Genomic DNA, 23,119 nt, shown 5'->3' with positions numbered 1-23,119 from the left:
ACACACACACACACACACACACACACACACACACACACACACACACACACACACACACACACAATCCTTTCTCATGCTCCCTGTGAAATACCACCCGGCTCTTCAATCTGGTCTAATGAATACGGCCAAGGGAGCAGCGACTTCTATGTCATTGCTGACTCACGCGATTCCCTCCCGCACCAGCCCAAACTGTGTCAGCCCCGCAGGCAGGCAGCTATGGAGGTGAATATGAGTGTGTGTTTTGGCTTTTCAACTTTCCCCAATCCAAAACGACTGCGCGGATCAAGTGGGGAAAAAAGTTACTATTGGAGTGGAAAATGTAAAGTTCTCAACTTCAGATTGTGCTATGCAAAACATGACACCACTTTATACAGCCTAAGCCTCAAGGACCTTTTGAATTCAAGTTTTCTAGTGTTCTAGAGGATTACAGACAGCCAGATCTAAAAGGCATATTTCAGCCATTTTATGGGAAGACCTATATTTAGGTTTTTATTTCCAGTACATCTTGCTGCTCGACATCAATTCTCTGAGGATACCATCGTAATGTGCAGCATATGTGCAATTTCCTTCCATTGTGCCCTTGAGCAAGGCACTCAACTCCAAAACTACACCCAGAGGAGTTGCCAAGTGATTGACTCTGTACTTTTCTCCACCCTTATTGTGCCAACAAACATCTGGGGTGCAGAGGTAAACATCATTCACCTAAAAACACAGAGCTGCACAGCAATAAGCTAAAAGGAAATAAGGAGAGCCTCTGGCTGGTCTAGTGGGTAATGCTGCCTGCAGCACATATTGAGTACAGGTTAGCGTGCAAACTAATCCCACTGCTCTTACCTATATGGCTCATTCAACCTACACCCCTCACCCACACAACTATCTATCCCTATAAAATTTGAAAAATACGAGTGAAATTCCAGTCTCCTTAAAAAAATACAATGAAAAAAGGGAAACCAGTGGCATTTTGCGCGCTCTCTACATGCTTGTTGCTGTTGGCATATTGTTCCTCCCATCTCATTAAACAACCAATCAACAGCGGTGGCAAACTAACCAAATGAAGAGTAATGGCTTCACTGGAGGAGACACTCTGGTTTCAATTATTTGACTTCCCGATTCAGATGTGGGGCGGCAGGTAGCCTAGTGGTTAGAGTGTTGGACTAGTAACCGAAAGGTTGCAAAATCGAATCCCCGAGCTGACAAGGTCTGTCATTCTGCCCCTGAACAAGGCAGTTAACCCACTGTTCGTAGGCCGTCATTGAAAATAAGAATTTGTTCTCAACTGACTTACCTAGTTAAATAGAGGTTAAAAAAATACAAATAAATGTCATAGCTAGTGTGGTTGGGTAATGCAGTCAGCGGTCTCAGTGAGTACAATGTGTTTGTGTGACTCAGTCACACAGCGAAGGGCAAGAATGTGAGTGAGGCATGACTGAGGTGTTCATGACTGTGTGGAGACTGAGGTGTTCATGACTGTGTGGTCATGTTCTGTTATAATCTCCACCTGGCACAGTCAGAAGAGGACTGGCCACCCCTTATAGCCTGGTTCTAGGGAGTTTTTCCTAGCCACCGTGCTTCTACACCTGCATTGTTTGGGGTTTTAGGCTGGGTTTCTGTACAGCATTTTGTGACATCAGCTGATGTAAGAAGGGCTTTATAAATACATTTGCTTGATGGAGTAGATGGCACCAAATACAAATGACAGACTTCTTAGATAGAGGTCAAGATTTAACATGTCGCTCTAACTAACAGATTGAACAGCACTATTTGTGTAGGTTGTTTGCTAGTATAAAAAAAATAGCCAAAAATATGTATTGTCACACACACCAGAGACTTAGTGGTAAGTCTTCATCCAGTAGTACAGTATGTGTATTGCACCTGCAGTACTGTGGGAATGCACACGGCAGCCATTTTAGCGCTTCATTTGAACAAACACAATAAAGCGCATGGCTCACGTTGAGGTTTGACTAGGAAAGTGGTGTTACCCTCTCCTTCATAAAAATAAATCTACCTCAGAAGACATTTGGCCAAATAAACATTTTTAAGAGTCACCGTCTCGAGCCTACGCCACAGATGGCGTCTGCGTTAAAAGCGTGGTTGTTCTGTCAAGTTTTCTTATTTCTCCCTGTCTCTGTGAGCCAATTTGGAAGGCCCTGTTGAATGATTGGTAGCATCACCGGCAGGCTGGCTATCTCTACCACTTATCATGCAGTAACCTGGGGTCTCCAAAGAGAGAGAGAGCAAGAGCAAGATCTCTAATTTCAATTGATCTTGTCCACTTCGAATATGACTCATACCTCTGAACAGCTCGTTTTAAGCACAACTCATGGGCAAGGAATGTTCATTGGCGTTTTTTCAATATTTATCATCATCTTCAAAGCGTGATGTTTAAATGGGTGTCGGAGTAGGAAAACACACAGTGTGAATTTATGCAGCGTTTATCCTGAATTACAGATTGAAATGCCTCCCTTTTTAGTTGCCAAATGGAGCACTTATTCAGGCACATCACTTAGTACGAGAGATTCATCCTGTTAGTGGGAATGGGGAGATTGTCACCCAAGTCAATGAAAGCACATTTAATTGATGGTCATGATGACATGCAGTGGCAGGGTTATAGAATTCTTCTGAGCAATGGTATACAAAGCCATTGACCTAGAACCTTCCTTACTTTTAAAGCTATAGACAAAGCCAATGAGATTGTACAGTTTTGTCATTTAAAATCACTGTTACCGATAGCCTTAAAACAGAACAGATGTATGGTAAAAGGAGAATGGATGTGGGACAGGTTCACTTGATTAAAAAGACCTGAATCAATATCAAATCTAAATGTATTTGTCACATGCTTCGTAAACAACAGAAGTAGACTAACAGTGAAATACTGACACAATGAGTAACGGATAACTTGGCTATATACCAGTACCGAGTCAATGTGCAGGGGAACGAGGAAATTGATGTAGATATTTACATATAAGTAGGGATAAAGCGACTAGGCACTTTATCCCTAAAGTGACATAGCAGTGGCTATGTGATGAGTCAAAAGAGTTGCAAAAAGGGTCAATGCAGATAGTTAAATAGTTAACCAATAGCTACCCGTACTAACTATTTAGCAATCTTATGGCCTGGGGGTAGAAGCTGTTCAGGGTCCTGTTCCGGGCCTGAAACTAACTTGTTGGTCAACCAGCCACAGTGGAAGGTAGATTAAAAAAAAGATCTACCAGCCACTCAGATTTTTTACCAGGCAACACATTTTTTGGGGGCCAATGTTTTAGTCCTGTATTGACAGTTTGATGGCTAATTGGATGTCATAATGGGATTTATTATAAGCGTCTGAATTAGTGTCCCGCTCCTTGAAAGCAGCAGCTCTAGCCTTTAGTTCAGTTGTGATATGTACGTACGGTCACGACGTGAATGACGTCGTCGATGCACTTATTAATGAAGCCGCTGACTGATGTGGTAAACTCCTCAATGTTATCGGATGAATCCCAGAACATATTCCAGTCTGTGCTAGTGAAACAGTCCTGTAGCTTAGCATCTGCTTCATCGGACTACTTCCATATTGAGCGTGTCACTGGTGCTTCCTCTTTGAGATTTTGCTTGTAAGCAGGAGGATAGTTTGATTTGGTTAGATTTGCCAAATGGAGAGCGAGGGAGAGATTTGTATGAGTTTCTGTGTGTGGAGTAAAGGTGATGAAGTGTTTTTTTTTGCTTTTAGTTGCACAGGTGACATGCTGGTAAAAAAAAAAAGTCAGCAGACACTAGGAACGCTGGCTCTGGATGTGCATTTGTAATTTCTTGTTTGCTTATGGCCCTATACAGCTCGTTGAGTGCAGCTTTAATGCCAGCATCGGTTTGTGGTGGTAAATCTCGCTCAACAGAGAAGAGGGCATTTCCCATTTCAACCTTTGACTGAATGGAGATCCAAAATATATTATCCAGAGACAGAGCAACCCTCCCTCTCCCTCCATGTCAACCCAGCATCCCTCCATCCTATAGCGGGATATTATGATCTTTACTCGATTAGCACAGCCAAATACAGAATTTCAGGCACACTAATGAAACCCATTTTGGGAATTTACATAAATGATCTCTGATTAACCCAGGGAAATTAATTCAAATGATCTTGGGGCATTTCACCATGGAGGAAGAGCTGATAGATAGTCGGAGCTAACCGAAATGTAGCCCCAGACAATAAGGCTGCATCTCAAATGGCACTCTATTTCCTATAAAGTGCACTATATAGGGAAGAGGGTGACATTTGGGACTCACACCATTCATCTAGATAGGTGGGGCGAGGTCAAGCACAATATCTTTATCTATGGCCGATTCGAAACAACACAGGTCAATGAATAATAAGCAAGATGCTATTTGGACATGGTTGTGATTAGTAAAATGACTGGTTTCGTGCCTCGAAAAAGAAAAGGTTGATTAATACATGAACACGCACACGACTCACAAACAAACAAAAAAATGGTTGAAGCATCCACCCACACTAAGAAAAGGCTGTACGCTTTTTATTTAAGTAATATGTGTTCAGGTAGTGGAAATGTGTCTAATAAGCTATGTTTGTTAATGAATATTTATATTTTGTGTTTTTAAGTTATCATTTCAGTTTTACTTGGTGTTATCACTGTTACACACAATAAGTTACACACAATAAGTTACACACAATAAGTTACACACAATAAGTTACACACAATAAGTGTGTAAGTAAAACAAACTCGTCATCCAAACACAGAATCCTCTGTATTCTAAGTGTTCTAAACTGGTGGATATTTTAATATATTTTAATGAGCCGAGCCAGTCATTAGACAGTGAATCATCTCCCTATCTTTAGAGCCCAGTGTCTCTCCATGCTGTGCAACAGCCACAAGGCTCCACCTAAAGCTGGAAATAGGACTGAGGCCAGACCAGTGCTCTCATTGCTCAATCTCACACTTCCCTGATGAGAGCCCTTCATGACTAGGAAGAGAGGTAGGGAGTGATATCAGTACATGCCCGCTCACAAAACAAGGCAGGAATTGGTTCAGAATTCCATTTGTGTGTTATAGATGCACTAGATAAGTAGCCTATAGAGGTAAATTCATGGAAATCACCACTATGGATGTGGGAAGACTGAATCACAAAAGCCCATCAATCCCAACCCAAAAAATACATGCGGTTCAAAAATCTTATTTGTGGCTTCATAGTTCATAAGAGTAAGATGCTTCACTCCAATCACTCAAATCAAATCATGCTGCCAGAATGAGGTTTATAGTAATTTTTTTGCTCTTGATGCTGTATTGTTAGTCCTTCATGTTCTAATACTTTAATGTTACCCCTTCCTTGTGTTTTTTGCATTAAATAATTTTTTTAAAACAATTTGTTTTGCTCTTTGCACAATTATTTTGCGATACAAAAATGTTGCACTTACAGTACTACACCCCTGCAGAGTCCCCTTGTACCTTCCACTGACACAGTGTGGTGTTACTCTGCGTGCTTCCTTAGCTCCTAAAAACTATACTCAGATCAGCTTTTACACCTTCTGGAGTCTGTGTCCAGATTGTTTCGCGGTGAGCCCTCCCCTGCCTCTGCAGCTCTGTATCCGCTCACCTGCACCGAGGGGGTTGGCCACGGTGCACACAGGTCACATCCGGAACTGCCTGCACCATCTGATCCCACCCGTGCTTTTTGCTGGGACCACAATGGCTGACCATGACTCAGCCTGGACTATTGGAAAGCACAGGTGAAGCGGGCCCAAACGTGACAAGCCCATAGCTCATGCTATATGATGTAATGTGAAATGTGTAATGCTATGTAATGTGTGCGTGTGCAGTGTCTTCTGAAGTGCTGATGAAAAGATGACTGTTTGGTAACCTAGTTCATCTGTAATGTGAAATAACAGTAGACAGTATGTTAATACAGTCTCAAATATTAATGTACTGGGTGTATGATTCATATTGTAATGATTATATTGCAGTGTTTCCCCTATATTCATTTAGCAGTGGCAAGCCGCTGGTGCTAAATCGTTGCTGCCACTCCAAGAAATATGTTTTAAAAAGATATGATTATCATTTTTGGCAGTGTAAACGTAAAACAACAAAAAAACATATATAAAGTATGTTGAAAAGATAACAGAACTATATATACTGTATGTTTAAATAAGATCATAATTCAGAACTAACTAAAAAACTAGACAGTCAGAGAATCTAAAATTCCCAAAATGTCTTGGCATGGGGCTCTCAATGATTTTGTTATGTTTGAGTCACTCATATAGCATAATAACACAGCATAAGCTATGGCAAAATGTGTAAAATTGCAGGGAACTATCTTTAAAACGGTAAAATGTTCTCTCCGCCCCATGGAAAAATGTGTAGAATAGTAGGAAAGTAGCTTTAAAACAGGTTTTTTTTCTCAGCCCCATGAAGGGAGACTTTATAGAAATCCCCTTAAAAATCCCACAGGTCCACACCCTGACAGGTAGATGTGTAGTGACCTACAGTATACATAAAAATACACACATACATACATACATACATACACACACACACACACACACACACACACACACACACACACACACACACACTTCATGTGTATTGAGCTATACAGGTTATGCACAAACACACAAGGTACAGGGAGTGTGCTATGCAGCACACACGCACAACGTGCACAACACACACACACACACTGAACTACTTCATTGAATTAAGAATAACAGATTGTTGGGTTTTACCGTGTTACACCCAATTTATTTAGCATAAATCGCTCGCTCTTTTTACCGTTTTTTCCAACTGCTTACACACGTTTTCAAAACTGTCTCCTTTTTTTCAAAACTCTACACACAATTCCCAAAACTGCACACACAAAATGCAAAATGCCTCACATCTCCTTCAAAATGTAACACTGCATTCAAAATGCCATAAACACATGTCAGAATGAAGCATTTGCATCAAATGGCAAACAAATGCTTTCATAATAGTACATTTTTGGATATACCATGTAAACACTGTTGTTCTAAATCTAAAGCTCTTTGGTCTTTCATAGGCTTATATCTACATTTCAATACAATGTTCTACAGTGAAAGTAATCTGCCGAGTGGGGTAACAAGTACACTGTAAACACCAATGCAATGTAGAAACAGAAAATATTTATTAGACCAAACATTACTGTTGTATACAGTAGCAGACAACAAAACCATAAACATATGTAAACCAAAGGTATATTCTTTAGAATACAGTAAAGAACACAAATGTGTGTGTGGGGTCCCGGGGGGACAGTCCAGTAATTGGTAGGGGGGGGCAGTCACCAGTGCTAAGCTACCATTCATCTCTTCTCCGGCCTGGGTCTGGCCACAATACTTCGTCCACATCACAAGATACGCTTTCTCTTGCCAAACGTCGAGGGAAGTATCTCCTAGCGTGGCGTATCCAACCTTGGACAGAGGCAACCTCTATGTCCCCACATGCGTCCTCCATTGCCTGGAGAAGCGACATGCGGGCATAGGGTTGGCGATCATACACTTTCCAGCGCCGGGCTGAGAAGAATTGCTCTATGGGGTTTAGGAAAGGTGAATATGGGGGTAGGTACAAAACTACAAATTGTGGATGGGGTGGCAAACCGGTTTTGGACCAGAACAGCCCAGTGAAAACTAACATTGTCCCATAAAACCACAAATCTAGCAGGCTCCTGATCTGGACCAGGCACAAGCATTGTGTAAATTGCATCCAGAAAAGTGAGCATATGGCCGGCGTTGTACGGACCCAGTGTGGCATTGTGATGGAGGACCCCGTTTTGAGTGATGGCAGCACACATATTACCCCCACGCTGTCCAGGGACATTGGTAATTGTCCTCTATTACATTTCTTCCGCGGCGCCTGGTTTTGGTGAGGTTGAAGCCAACCTCATCCACATAAATAAATTCATGGCGAATTACATGGGCATCCAGCTCCAATACTCTCTGTAACAGACAAAAGGTTAAAGATGAGTAAATATGGTATGTCTGAAGTACTGGAAGTAGTGTTGTGTCGCATATTCTTGACTCTGTCAGAGTTTCTCTCAAATGGCACCTTGTAAAGTTGTTTCATCGTCACTCGGTGCCGTTGGAGGATGCGTTGTATGGTCGACAGGCTTACAGCATTGATGTTGTTAAATATGGTGTCATTATTCAAGATATGCTCTCTTATCTCTCGAATCCTAATTGCATTGTTGGCCAAAACCATATTTATAATTGCAGTCTCTTGTACATCTGTAAACAAGTGTCCTCGTCCTCCATGATGTCTATAGTCATTATATAGTTGCATACCTGTTCTCATTTCTGAAGGTTCGAATTATGGACGCCACTGTAAATCGACTCAAGTTGGGCTCGACTCTCAGTCCAGCCTCTCTCATGGTCAAACCGTGGTTGATCACATGATCAACAAGTGTTGCTCTAATCTCATCAGAGATGGCTCTCCTTCCTTCTCTTCTTTGCCCTCATCCTCTTCTTCCTTTTCCTCTCCCTCCTACTCCTCTTGCTCTCTGTCCATTGTTGGCATCCATTGTTCAAAACAGGTAATTTACAGGTAATTTATAGGCCTATACTACAGTAAAGCAGTGATTGGTTAGTGATCAGTTAAGCTATTAGTGTTTGCACATGTTTGCACATGTGAGGAGTGTGTGTGGTGAATAAGTGTAGCATTTTGATTGGTTGTGTTTGGAAAAGGAAAGCAAGTCCCTTCCTGTTAGATTTTTGTGTTTTAGGTAGAGAATTGTGTGTAGTGTTTTGAAAAAAGTGTTTTATGCAATTGACAACTGAGTCAAAGGCTGAGAAATAGCTTATGGTTTTGGATATTTGGTGTATAGTTTTGCACTTTAAATGAGAGGTTTCAAAAATCGTGTGACATGAAAAGATTTTGTGTGTAAGCAGTTGGAAAAAAACTGTAAAAGGGTTAAGCAATTTGCAACCAGCTGCTCGATATTTCCGGTAGTATTTGACATCAATTTTATCTTTATTAATGGACCAGTCCTGGAAATAATGCAGTGGGTTTTCTTTCTCTTTCAAGATGCGGTCATAAATATGATGCAGTTTAAGAGGTGGTCAGAGGGGCGTCACCTCACTTTCAATTTGGGGCCAATTAACATACATGTATGCAAAGGTTTGAGAACATGAATTCAAAGTCAGAAAGCAGGCACCAGTCATATTAATGCCAAATAAAAACACATGTTGCCCTTCAGGCTTACAGAATGTTGAAATCTAAATCTAAAATGGCACTAACTGCTTACCAAACTCAGGGTGATATACGCTAAGCTCAGACAGATGTTTTTCGCTCAGGATTCAATAAATACAAGTCTTCAGTTATGGCCTTGTGATAGAGAATAAACAGAGGAGACGCTCACATATCTATTGAGGAAAATGCAGCGACAAACACTTTTAGAATAGCTTAGGAGGACAGTCAGAAACACATCTGTGGCCTTGCATCAAAGGCTGTTTTTTCATCCCACAGGTGACTCATAGCAAATATGTGGCATAATGGAGCTCAGAGGCCCCCAGCTAGCCATTCAACATCAGAGATGAGGATCTTGGCCCTGAGAAACTCCATAGAGAACATAGATAAGACCTTTAGAAAGGGAGACTTGCATTCTAAGGCAATGATACTTTTGACCTTGTTGGTTATAAAGCTGTGAGAGTAACAGTGTCCAGCTTTTAATTAAAACGTTATAGTGATTGTAAGGTGCATCCAAAGCACAACTGCAGATAATATATAATGTGTTATACTGTAGCACCACAAAAACAATAGACAGTGATGATGATGCATCTCCCTGTTACCATTGTCATGTTATCAGATTTGACAACTGAAGATAAATGGCAACAAAGATCTGGATTCACCTTCCCTTGTAGGGAGGAGATATTGGACCTGAAGCAGCCCACACATATCATAACAAACATTTCTTAACCTTGCTTCTCTAAAACTGTGAGAGTAAAACAACAAAATGAGGAGTTGACTGGATGTCCATTGGGTGGTGAAGCATTCTTAATACGCAAGGGAAACCCAGCAGCATTGCAGTTCTTGACACACTCAAACTGGTGTGTCTGGAACATACGAATGGCACACATACACAATCCATGTCTCAATTGTTTCAAGGCTTAAAAATCCTTCTTTAACCTGTCTCCTCTACTTTATCGACACTGATTGAAGTGGATTTAACAAATTACATCAATAAGGGATCATAGCTTTCAGCTGGATTCAGCTCGTCAGTGTGTCATGGAAAGAGCACTGTTTTGTACACTCAATGTATACTATGTACTAACCATACTAAACACTATTTAGAACATACTATTCAGTAAAAATGTATGTAAGCAACAAAACAACATACTAAGCTAATCCATGCAAAGAAGGCGTTATCTTAAGTGCAATTTGGTTGTTCCACACCATTCGTTCATTAAAGCACAGCCCATCACCTTGATCCAATTATCAGCTTTTGTCAAACACGTGTGCAGGAAAATACTATTATTTTCTTCAATAGTGTGCAGTGAATTTATGCTAAATGAAAACTTAAATAAACATGACATCCTGGCATTTAATGTACTAATTTGTAACAATTTCACATACTATTATACTCTTTTCTTTACTACCCAAAAAGGCTACTAATAGTATGAGTTTTCGGACACGCCCAGTGAAGCCTCATCTTAATTAAACATGGACTTAAAGAGTATTCTAAAATCTAATCTATGTCACTGTTTTGTAACTTTACAAAAACAAACTGAAATCATGATGAATTTCTGTCTTATAAAGAACTGATGTTTTTTTTAGTTCAAGCATGTCTCAAAAGAAGCCGCAACAGGACACCAAATGTACCCATTTTAAACTATTCCAAATAAGGAATAACTGCAGTGGACATGGGGAGTGACTGACTGACCTTTGCTGTGTGCCCATGTGTAGGTGCGGCTGACAGTGGAACTCCTGGCCATCTTCTGCCCTCCTCCATTGGCTCCTCGCAGTCCCAGAGGAGCACCACTCGGCCCCTCCTTCCCAGGGTACACATACTTGGGCATGAACTTGTAGAACCAGGCTCCAGAGCGCTTCCACACCTAGATAACACATACAGAAAGGCCGTCATCAGTTTTGAGAACAAATGTATGTGTTCCTACTAGTTCAAGTAGTACTTTTTCAGTTTTCATAAGTTTTCTCCAGTTTCCTGGAAACCGAACGTGGCCCTGGTTTACAAATTGTGAGGCGCAACCTCACATCAGACAAACATTGAAAATGTGAAATTTTCATACAGTATATTAAACATAAAAAATGTTTTTCCATGCATACCCAAAAGGACAATAACTATAATTTCAAAAAGACAGATTGGTCTAAAAGCAATGTCTGAGGTCCCATAGGCCACAACAGTCCTGTCTGGAGAAGCACTGACAGTCTCCTGACATAAGCATGCTAACAAACTGGTGGTGGGCGCTAGGCTCACTAGGTTCAGTGCTGTGGGCAAGCCATGTGCCACTAATGGACAGCAGGCACTAAAATGTCAGGGCCGATAGCAGCTGCTCCAGAGTTGGCAAGTGCCACCTCCCAGCCGGAAACACTTTCCTCATCTCTGCCGGCCTACTGCATTATCACATTTTATCAGGAAGGCAACATTTTCAGATTTGCATCAGCAAGTAAGCTCCCCGAAACCCCATGAAAATCAGCAAGAAGAAGTAGGCATTCCAAAAATGATGTTCTCATTCTGGCTTCCACTTTGGGGGAAATGTATGTGCAACTGAAGTACAGTGTACTGAATTGAAAACAAATGCCTTTTTTTCCTTATAACCTATAGTCAGTAATCAAGAATATCATTTTTTACTCAAACTATCAAGTCAGATTCTGAAATAAATGATGCAATTGCATGGTAACCATGGCCAATGGTGATGAATGACAGGAACTGCTCAAGCTCCACATTAAGATTCAAATTATTGGATGACCATGGAGCTCAAATGAAAGGTTAGAGAACTGTTTTCTAGTAAATAAGGGTTCAACTGTATTTCTTTGAACCCTGCACTTCAATTTCAAATAAAATCAAATAAAATTGTATTAGTCACATGCGCCGAATACAACAGGTGTGTGTACCTGTTGTACCTTACAGTGAAATGCTTACTTAAGAGCCCCTAACCATCAATGCAGTTTAAAAAATATATATACAGAGTCAATGTGTGGGGGCACTGGTTAGTTGAGGCAATATGTACATGTGGGTACAGTTATTAAAGTGACTATGCATAGATGATAACAACAGAGAGTAGCAGTGGTGTCAAAAGGGAGACAATGCAAATAGTCTGGGTAGCCATTTGATTAGGTGTTCATGAATCTTAATGCTTGGGGGTAGAAGCTGTTTAGAAGCCTCATGGACCTACACTTGGCGCTCTGGTACTGTTTGCCGTGCGGTAGCAGAGAGAACAGTCTATGACTAGGGTGGCTGGAGTCTTAGAGTTTTAGGGACTTCTTATTACACGCCTGGTATAAAAGTCCTGGATGGCAGGGAGCTTGGCCCCAGTGATGTACTGGGCCGTTCGCACTAGAGGTTGACCGATTAATCGGAATGGCCGATTAATTAGGGCCGATTTCAAGTTTTCATTACAATCGGAAATTGGTATTTTTGGGTGCCGATTTTAATTTAAACAAAAATACACCTCTTTTAACTAGGCAAGCCAGTTAAGAACACATTCTTAATTTCAGTGACGGCCTAAGAACGGTGGGTTAAATGCATCGCTCAGGGGCAGAACGACAGAGTTTTACCTTGTCAGCTCGGGGGATCCAATCTTGCAACCTTACAGTTAACTAGTCCAACACTCTAACCACCTGATTACATTGCACTCCACGAGGAGCCTGCCTATTACGCGAATGCAGTAAGCCAAGGTAAGTTGCTAGCTAGCATTAAACTATCTTAGAAAAAACAATCAATCAATGACTGTCGTTGCTCCAATGTGTACTTAACCATAAACATCAATGCCTTTCTTAAAATCAATACACAAGTGTATATTTTTAAACCTGTATATTTAGCTAAAATAAATCCAGGTTAGCAGGCAATATTAACCAGGTGAAATTGTGTCACCTCTTGCGTTCATTGCACGCAGAGTCAGGGTATATGCAACAGTTTGGGCCACCTGGCTCTTTGCGAACTAATTTGCCAGAATTTTACGTAATTATGACATAACATTGAAAGGTTGTGCAATGTAACAGGAATATTTAGACTCATGGATGCCACCTGTTAGATAAAATACAGAATGGAATAAACAATTTTTTTTCACTCAAGGTGATAGTTTCCGGATTTGACCTAAGGCTCGTATTTCTGTGTGTTTATTATAGTTAAGTCTATGATTTGATAGAGCAGTCTGATTGAGGGGTGGCAGCAGCAGGATTGTAATAGTCAAAGGTATATGGTTTAGAGAGAAATAGTCGACGCGTTATAATTCCTGTAATAACTTGCGGCTGAACTTCAAAGGGGTTCCTTCGTTATTTTACCGTTCATGTCTTCCATAGAGAATGTCTTGATCTACTTCAAATAAGGTCTGTGTTTCGTGCAGACTTAAACCACCTCGGCGTTTTGATACCCATGTAAATCTCACTAGGATAAGGTAACGTTTGTCAACATATTTTCATAAATCCACTCTACAAAAAAAATGATCTTCGCTTATATTTAGCCAATATTGATCAGAGTTACCTTGTCCTATGGATATCTACACAGTTATAAAATTGGCAAGGTGGTGTAAGCCTACACGTAACACAGACCTTATTTTAAGAGAACCTAAAAAATATCCTTTGGAATAAATGAATGAAGGAACCGCCTTTTCAGATTTTGCTAGAAGGTGTCATGGGAATTATGACTCGCAATTTGGTAGTCAATTCTCACCATGCCCATTGTTAAAATAGGATTTCCTGCACACAGAAATTACAGTTTTTGTTTTCAACATTCATCACAGTTAACTTAAACTCTATTTTTATTCAAACAGTCAGCAGACTCTTCAGTATCATTGACACTTCAGAGCTGTGGGTGTGTGTGTTTTACAGATGGCAGAGAAAGGGAGAACACCAGTGTGGGACTTTTACATGGAATTGGCACCAGGGAAGGTGTCTTATTTATGATAAAGATGTAAGCATGGGGTCAGCAACGGCTAAATAAAAAAATACCACCAACCTGTGGAATCACCTTAAGAACACCCATCCAAAAGCCCATAATATGTATTATATTAAGTTAAAATAAAAGTGTTCATTGTTCATTTAGTATTGTTACAGACTCGGACTGGGAGAGGTTGAAAATGTAAGTGAAGACACTTGCCAGTTGGTCAGCGCATGCTCGCAGTACACGTCGTGGTAATCCATCTGGTCCTGCGGACTTGTGAATGTTGACCTGTATAAAGGTCTTACCAACATCGGCTGCGGAGAGCGTGATCACACAGTCTTCCGGAACAGCTGGTGCTCTCATGCATGTTTCAGTGTTATTTGCCTCGAAGCGAGCATAGAAGTAGTTTAGCTCGTCTGGTAGGCTCGTGTCACTGGGCAGCTCTCGGCTGTGCTTCCCTTTGCAGTCTGTAATGGTTTCAAAGCCCTGCCACATCCGATGAGCGTCAGAGCCGGTGTAGTACAATTCAATTTTAGTCCTGTATTGAAGCTTTGCCTGTTTGATGGTTCGTCGGAGGACAGAGCAGGATTTCTTATAAGCTTACGGGTTAGAGTACCACTCCTTGAAAGCAGCAGCTCTACCCTTCAGCTAAGTGCGGATGTTACCTGTAATCCATGGCTTCTGGCTGGGGTATGTACGTACGGTCACTGTGGGGACGACGTCATCGATGCAATTATTGATGAAGTCAATGACTGATGTGGTGTACTCCTCAATGCCATCGGAGGAATCCTGGAACATATTCCAGTCTGTGCTAGCAAAACAGTCGCTGTAGATTAGCATCTGCTTCATCTGACCACTTTTTTATTGATCTAAATCACTGGTACTTCCTGCTTTAGTTATTTCTTGTAAGCAGGAATCAGGAGGATAAAATTATGGTCAGATTTGCCAAATGGAAGGCGAGGGAGAGCATTGTATACATTTCTGTGTGTGGAGTAAAGGTGTTTTATTCCCCTCTAGTTGCACATTTAACATGCTGTTCTATCCTGCCGGTACAGTATATAACCAGCCAGCTGTATGTTGATCGTGTCATCGTTCAGCCACGACTCCGTGAAGCAAAAGATATTACAGTTTTGAATGTCCCGTTGGTAGTTTAATCTTGCGCGTAGGTCATCTATTTTATTCTCCAAAGTGTGCACGTTTGCTAGCAGAATGGAAGGAAGTGGGGGTTTATTCGATTGCCTACGAGTTCTCAGAAGGCAACCCGCCCTTTGGCCCCTTTTTTTCTGCCTCCTCTTCACGCAAATCACAGGGATCTGGGCCTGTCCCGAGAAAGCAGTATATCATTCACGTCCGGCTCTTCAGACTCGTTAAAGGAAAAAAAATATTCTGCCAGTCTGTGGTGAGTAATCGCATTCCTGATGTCCAGAAGTTATTTTTGGTCATAAGAGATGGTAGCGGCAACATTATGTACAAAATACGTTTTTAAAAAGAGTTACAAAAAAATGCAAATAAATGAAAAAAGAAAAAAACGATTGGGGACATGTAAAACGTCTACCCTCTTCTCTGGCTCTATTATAGTTGCTAAATGCCTTTTATGCTCGCTTCGAGGCAAGTAACCCTGAAGCGTGCACGAGAGCATGGTCTGGACAACTGGGGCAGCAGGGTAGCCTAGTGGTTAGAGTGTTGGACTAGTAACGAAAGGTTGCAAGTTCAAATCCCTGAGCTGACAAGGTACAAATCTGCCGTTCTGCCCCTGAACAGGCAGTCCCACTGTTCCTAGGCTGTCATTGAAAATAAGAATTTGTTCTTTAACTGACTTGCCTAGTTGAATAAATAAAAAAAATAACGCTCTCTGTATTTTATTTTTTATGTATTTCACCTTTATTTAACCAGGTAGGCAAGTTGAGAACAAGTTTTCATTTACAATTGCGACCTGACAAAGATAAAGCAAAGCAGTTAAACACATACAACAACACAGAGTTACACATGGAGTAAAACAAACATACAGTCAATAATACAGTAGAAACAAGTCTATATACGATGTGAGCAAATGAGGTGAGATAAGGGAGGTAAAGGCAAAAAGGCCATGGTGGCAATGTAAATACAATCTAGCAAGTGAAACACTGGAATGGTAGATTTGCAGTGGAAGAATGTGCAAAGTAGAAATAAAAATAATGGGGTGCAAAGGAGCAAAATAAATAAAATTAAATAAATTAAATACAGTAGGGAAAGGTAGTTGTTTGGGCTAAATTATAGATGGGCTATGTACAGGTGCAGTAATCTGTGAGCTGCTCTGACAGCTGGTGCTTAAAGCTAGTGAGGGAGATAAGTGTTTCCAGTTTCAGGGATTTTTGTAGTTCGTTCCAGTCATTAGCAGCAGAGAACTGGAAGGAGAGGCGGCCAAAGTTTTTGGGAGTCACCAGAGAGATATACCTGCTGGAGCGCGTGCTACAGGTGGGTGATGCTATCTATGGTGACCAGCGAGCTGAGATAAGGGGGGACTTTACCTAGCAGGGTCTTGTAGATGACATGGAGCCAGTGGGTTTGGCGACGAGTATGAAGCGAGGGCCAGCCAACGAGAGAATACAGGTCGCAATGGTGGGTAGTATATGGGGCTTTGGTGACAAAATGGATGGCACTGTGATAGACTACATCCAATTTGTTGAGTAGGGTATTGGAGGCTATTTTGTAAATGAATTCGCCGAAGTCGAGGATTGGTAGGATGGTCAGTTTTACAAGGGTATGTTTGGCAGAATGTGTGAAGGATGCTTTGTTGCGAAATAGGAAGCCAATTCTAGATTTAACTTTGTATTGGAGATGTTTGATGTGGGTCTGGAAGGAGAGTTTACAGTCTAACCAGACACCTAGGTATTTGTAGTTGTCCACGCAGTCAGAGCCGTCCAGAGTAGTGATGTTGGACAGGCAGGCAGGTGCAGGCAGCGATCGGTTGAAGAGCATGCATTTAGTTTTACTTGTATTTAAGAGCAATTGGAGGCCACAGAAGGAGAGTTCTATGGCTTTGAAGCTTGCCTGGAGGGTTGTTAACACAGTGTCCAAAAAAGGGCCAGAAGTATACAGAATGGTGTCGTCTGCGTAGAGGTGGATCAGAGACTCACCAGCAGCAAGAGCGACATCATTGATGTATACAGAGAAGAGAGTCGGTCCAAGAATTGAACCCTGTGGCACCCCTATAAAGACTGCCAGAGGTCCGGACAACAGACCCTACAATTTGACACACTGAACTCTATCAGAGTCGTTAGTGAACCAGGCGAGGCAATCATTTGAGAAACCAAGGCTGTCGAGTCTGCCGATGAGGATGTGGTGATTGACAGAGTCGAAATCCTTGGCCAGATCAATGAATACGGCTGCACAGTAATGTTTCTTATCGATGGCAGTTAAGATATCGTTTAGGACCTTGAGCGTGGCTGAGGTGCACCCATGACCAGCTCTGAAACCAGATTGCCTAGCAGAGAGGGTATGGTGAGATTCGAAATGGTCGGTAAACTGTTTGTTGACTTGGCTTTCGAAGACCTTAGAAAGGCATGGTAGGATAAATATAGGTCTGTAGCAGTTTGGGTCAAGAGTGTCCCCCCCCCCCCTTTGAAGAGGGGGATGACCGCAGCTGCTTTCCAATCTTTGGGAATCTCAGACGACACGAAAGAGAGGTTGAACAGGCTAGTAATAGGGGTGGCAACAATTTCGGCAGAACATTTTAGAAAGAAAGGGTCCAGATTGTCTAGCCCGGCTGATTTGTAGGGTCCAGATTTTGCAACTCTTTGGATTTGGGAGAAGGAGAAATAAGGAAGGCTTGGGCGAGTTGCTGTGGGGGGTGCAGTGCTGTTGACCGGGGTAGGGGTAGCCAGGTGGAAAGCATGGCCAGCCGTAGAAAAACGCTTATTGAAATTCTCAATTATAGTGGATTTATCAGTGGTGTTTCCTATATTCAGTGCAGTGGGCAGCTGGGAGGAGGTGTTCTTATTCTCCATGGACTTTACAGTGTCCCAGAACTTTTTTGAGTTAGTGTTGCAGGAAGCAAATTTCTGCTTGAAAAAGCATGCCTTGGCTTTTCTAACTGCCTGTGTATATTGCTTTCTAGCTTCCCTGAAAAGCTGCATATCACGGGGGCTGTTCAATGCTAATGCAGAACGCCATAGGATGTTTTTGTGTTGGTTAAGGGCAATCAGGTCTGGGGTGAACCAAGGGCTATATCTGTTCCTGGTTCTAAATAAGCATGCCCCATTCAAGAAATTTAAGATGGTTAGGAAGGCATTTAAAAAAAATAACCAGGCATCCTCTACTGACGGGATGAGATCAATATCCTTCTAGGATACCCCGGCCAGGTCGATTAGAAAGGCCTGCTCGCTGAAGTGTTTCAGAGAGCGTTTGACAGTGATGAGTGGAGGTCGTTTTGACTGCTGACCCATTACGGATGCAAGCAATGAGGCAGTGATCACTGAGATCTTGGTTGAAGACAGCAGAGGTGTATTTAGAGGGCAAGTTGGTTAGGATGATATCTATGAGGGTGCACGTGTTTACGGCTTTGGGGAGGTACCTGGTAGGTTCATTGATAATTTGTTTGAGATTGAGGGCATCAAGCTTAGATTGTAGGATGGCTGGGGTGTTAAGCATGTTCCAGTTTAGGTCACTTAGCAGCACGAGCTCTGAAGATAGATGGGGGGGCAATCAGTTCACATATGGTACCCAAGAGCACAGCTGGGGGCAGAGGGTGGTCTATAGCAGGCGGCAACAGTGACAGACTTGTTTTTAGAGAGGTGGATTTTTAAAAGTAGAAGTTCAAATTGTTTGGGTACAGACCTAGATAGCCTGCAGAGTTCTGTCCTACTATCTTTGCAGTAGATTGCAACACCGCCCCCTTTGGCAGTTCTATCTTGTCTGAAAATGTTGTAGTTAGGGATGAACATTTCAGAATTTTTGGTGGTCTTCCTAAGCCATGATTCAGACACAGCTAGAACATCCGGGTTGGCAGAGTCTGCTAAAGCAGTGAATAAAACAAACTTAGGGAGGAGGCTTCTAAACACTAACCAGAACAGCAATGGACAAGGCATATTGACATTAAGGAGAGGCATGCTTAGTCGAGTGATCAAAAGGGTCCAGTGAGTAGTGAGGTTGGTTGGGGTCACGGCGATTCAGACAGCTAGCTGGGCCATCGGTAGCAAGCTAGCATAGGATGGAGGTCTGTTTTTAGCCACCTCGTGCGTTTCCGTCGGTACGATTAGTGGGGTTCCGTGTGGTAGAGGGGATCAATCCAATTCGCAAAAAAAATAGATATAGTTATAGAGGCCCAAAAAAAAAAGAAAAAAATTGTCCGATAGATTCAGATAGCAGCCGATAAAACAGCTAACGAATAGCGGGCCGCAGATGAGCGTTCAGGTAACGTCGCGACGGAGGAGCCAGCTGGATAACTCCCTTGGGCAGATAACGTCGGTAGTCCAGTTGTGAAGGCCCGGTGGGGCTCCGCGTTGGCAGTCAAACGGGTCCGGATAGGTGATTGTAGCCCAGGAGTGACTGGTAGCCGATGAGAGCAAGACCTTCAAACAGGTCAACATTCACAAAGCAGCGGGGCCAGATGGATTATCAGGACGTGTACTCAAAGCATGCGCTGACCAACTGGCAAGTGTCTTCACCGACATTTTCAACCTCTCCCTGACCGAGTCTGTAATACCGACATGTTTCGGGGCGGCAGCGTAGCCTAGTGGTTAGAGCGTTGGACTAGTAACCGGAAGGTTGCGAGTTCAAACCCCCGAGCTGACAAGGTACAAATCTGTCGTTCTGCCCCTGAACAGGCAGTTAACCCACTGTTCCCAGGCCGTCATTGAAAATAAGAATTTGTTCTTAACTGACTTGCCTGGTTAAATAAAGGTAAAATAAATAAAATAAAAAAATGTTTCAAGCAGACCACCATATTCCCGGTGGTGCCCAAGGAAGCGAAGGTAACCTGCCTAAGGTAACATGCCACGTTGGTAGCCGTGAAGTGCTTTGAAAGGCTGGTTATGACTCACATCAACAGCATCCTCCTGGATACCATAGACCCACTCCAATTTGCATACCACCTCAATAGATCCACAGATGACGCAATCTCAATCGCACTCAACATTGCCCTTTCCCACCTGGACAAAAGGAACATCTATGTGAGAATGCTGTTCATTGACTACAGCTCAGCGTTCAACACCATAGTGCCCACAAAGCTCTTCGCTAAGCTAAGGACCCTGGGACTAAACACCTCCCTCTGCAACTGGATCCTGGACTTCCTGACGGGTCCCCAGGTGGTAAGGGTAGGCAACACCACGTCTGCCATTCTGATACTCAACACTGGGGCCCCTCAGGTGTGTGTGCTCAGTCCCCTCCTGTAGTCCCTGTTCACCCACGACTCCAACACCATCATTAAGTTTTCTGACGACACAAAAGTGTTAGCCTGATCACCGACAACGATGAGAAAGCCTATAGGGAGGTCAGCTGCACCATCAAGAGCACTGGTTGCATCACCGCCTGATATTGAAAATGCTCGGCATCCGACCATAACACGCTACAGAGAGTAGTGCGTATGGTCCTGTACATCACTGGGGCCAAGCTTCCTTCCATCCAGGACATATATACTAGGTTGTGTCAGAGGAAAGCCCAAAAAACTGTCAAAGACCCCAGTCACCCAAGTCATAGACTGTTTTTTCTGCTACCGCACGGCAAGCTATACCGGGGTGCCAAGTCTAGGACCTAGACGCTCCTTAAAAAGCTTCTACCCCCAAGCCATAAGACTGCGGAACAATTAATCAAATGGCCACCGGACTATTTACATTGACCCCCCCATTCATATTTTACACTACTGCTATGCTGTTTATTATCTATGCATAGTCACTGCACCCCTACCAACATGTACAAATTACCTTGACTAACCTGCACATTGACTCGATACCGGTACGACCTGTATGTAGTCTCGTTATTGTTATTTTATTGTGTTACTTTTTATCATTTTTTACTTTAGTTTATTTGGTAAATATTTTCTTAACTCTTTCTTGAACTGCTTTGTTGGTTAAGGGCTTGTAAGTAAGCATTTCACGGTAAGGTCTTCACGTTGTATTCGGCTTATGTGACAAATAAAGTTTGATTTGGTTGTGATTTGAAAGGTCCGTCATTAATGAAGGCAGGATATTCCCTTCAGGACCCTCTGCTGATGAACTTAAGCATCAAAGCCTTTAGGTCAGTTTTAGTAAATCATCTCGCTCTCATTAGCCTACCTCAGTAAGTACACAGGCATTTCTCTGGCCAATCAAAACAGGCAGACCTTTTCTCTACATTTAAGTGTTTCTTAACGAAAAGGTCTCCTCAGGAACTCAGAGGTTAGCAGACGTTCAAAGGCTTTTGATTGCCTTCAATTATCCCTAATCATCCTCTATCAGGGTTTGGTGATAAAAACCCATACCTCACCATGTTTTAATGAGGTAAATCACCAGTTTAAGGCCTATTGGAAGGTACCATCTAAAATATAGATTTTTGCCAGTTGGAACGCAACCAGGTCAGTTGACACACCGGTTTCAGTGTAGATCACAGCAACTGTAATATTATCCTGGGTGTCAAAGCTGAGAAATGATCAATTGCTTCTCTCAAATTCATCTCTCCTTGACTGTAAATGACATCCCTTCCCTTGGGACTGACAGGTGAAATTGAATGAGAAAAACAAATAGACTGAACCATACACAATGGACTGATGTGGTAACATTAAGAGAAGCAGGGACATCTCTCGTGCCAGTAAAAAGTCACTGTATGAAAGCTACCGTATGAAAATGACCATATATACATCAGCGTTCCTACAAAATGAACATGCCAGAGAACAAAACCAATAGAAACGTGTCAAATTTAAATTACAAATCCACCGAGTGAAAAGGGATGACAGGCACTCTCATAACCTGTCTTTATGACAGACGTGACAGAGATGTATTGCATTGACCTCTTTACATTAAATTATTTATCATAGGAGGGGGAGAAATAACAAAAAGGTAAAAGCTGCCAGGCGGAATTTCTCTCATTATTTAATCACGGTAGTAGTCATTGCGGTAAAGGAAGAGCATGCTCTACTGGGGAATCACAACTGTCACTTCAAGGACAACATAAAGGGGGGAGATGGTGGTGAGGCAACTTTCTCCACGTCAGGTCCGATAATATGGGCCTTCATCATCTTAGCTGCCATGTTGAGGGGGCTTTAAATCTAGGTTAACAAGCACAGAATAGATCCACCCTACATTCGTGGTTAAACAAGTAGCAGGCGTGCTGTTAGCGACTGTGCTCTGCCGAGGCCACAGGATTGATGTCTGTGATGGGACTTATGTAGCACAGCTTATTTTGTTCTTGAAATGACTGTTTAAAGACTGTTTGATGAGTTCCTCTGGGTGTACATGCAGTGACTCATCTACTTTATTAAAGAACAACATACACAGCAGAAATCACCCCTGGAGAACACAACCAAATGTATGAAATTCATGTTATTTTTTTCTTAGTAATCTTTTGCTGCAGATCACAAGAAAGAGTGATGCAAGGTGGAAATTACAATGATACTGCTAAGATGAGTATTTGGCTATAATAGGATTATAAGCAGTCTTCCGAAAGACTGTTTTGTTAAAATATATAATCTAGCATCCTCCCCAACAAAAATATGCAAATCCTCTGTTATAAAGCCGAGGATTTATAGAGTAAAAGCAACTAGAGTTCAGAAAACAAACTTAATTTCCTTGACAAACAATCAAAGTGCAATGTCTTTAGCTCCTGCTTTTCAATTCAAGATAAACATATTGGATGAGAGACTCATGTCAGTGAGTTTTCCCGTTGTTTGCCTCACCAATTCAACATGTAACATGCGCAAGAATGCTGTATTGACAATATGTCAGTCAACTACACTAAGGATTTGTCATCGAAGTAAGGTCATCTTTCACCAGGCAGGAAAAAAACACATTGCTTAATCCAGGAATGGGGAACCGGCGGCCCACATTTTGTAGGCCCTCCCCCAACAAAAATAACTCAGTCGGGGTCTCAACTTACTGTTTCGAGTTAGAATAGTAGTATACAC

At 42.1% G+C, this 23,119-nt stretch overlaps 1 protein-coding gene across 1 annotated transcript in view; it reads right to left on the bottom strand.

Annotated features, from left to right (window-relative positions):
- doc2b (double C2-like domains, beta) overlaps positions 1–23,119 on the bottom strand; it is a 55,752-nt gene that overhangs the window by 5,273 nt on the left and 27,360 nt on the right. The window contains exon 6 of the mRNA XM_036934557.2: positions 10,870–11,041. Within this exon, the coding sequence (XP_036790452.1) occupies positions 10,870–11,041 (172 nt within the window). The remainder of the gene's footprint in view (positions 1–10,869; positions 11,042–23,119) is intronic.

The sequence above is a fragment of the Oncorhynchus mykiss genome, chromosome 10, assembly GCF_057628025.1.
Source record: "Oncorhynchus mykiss isolate SJ-2025 chromosome 10, ASM5762802v1, whole genome shotgun sequence".
NCBI classification, from domain to species: Eukaryota; Metazoa; Chordata; class Actinopteri; order Salmoniformes; family Salmonidae; genus Oncorhynchus; species Oncorhynchus mykiss.
This window is presented reverse-complemented; position numbering and strand designations above follow the sequence as displayed.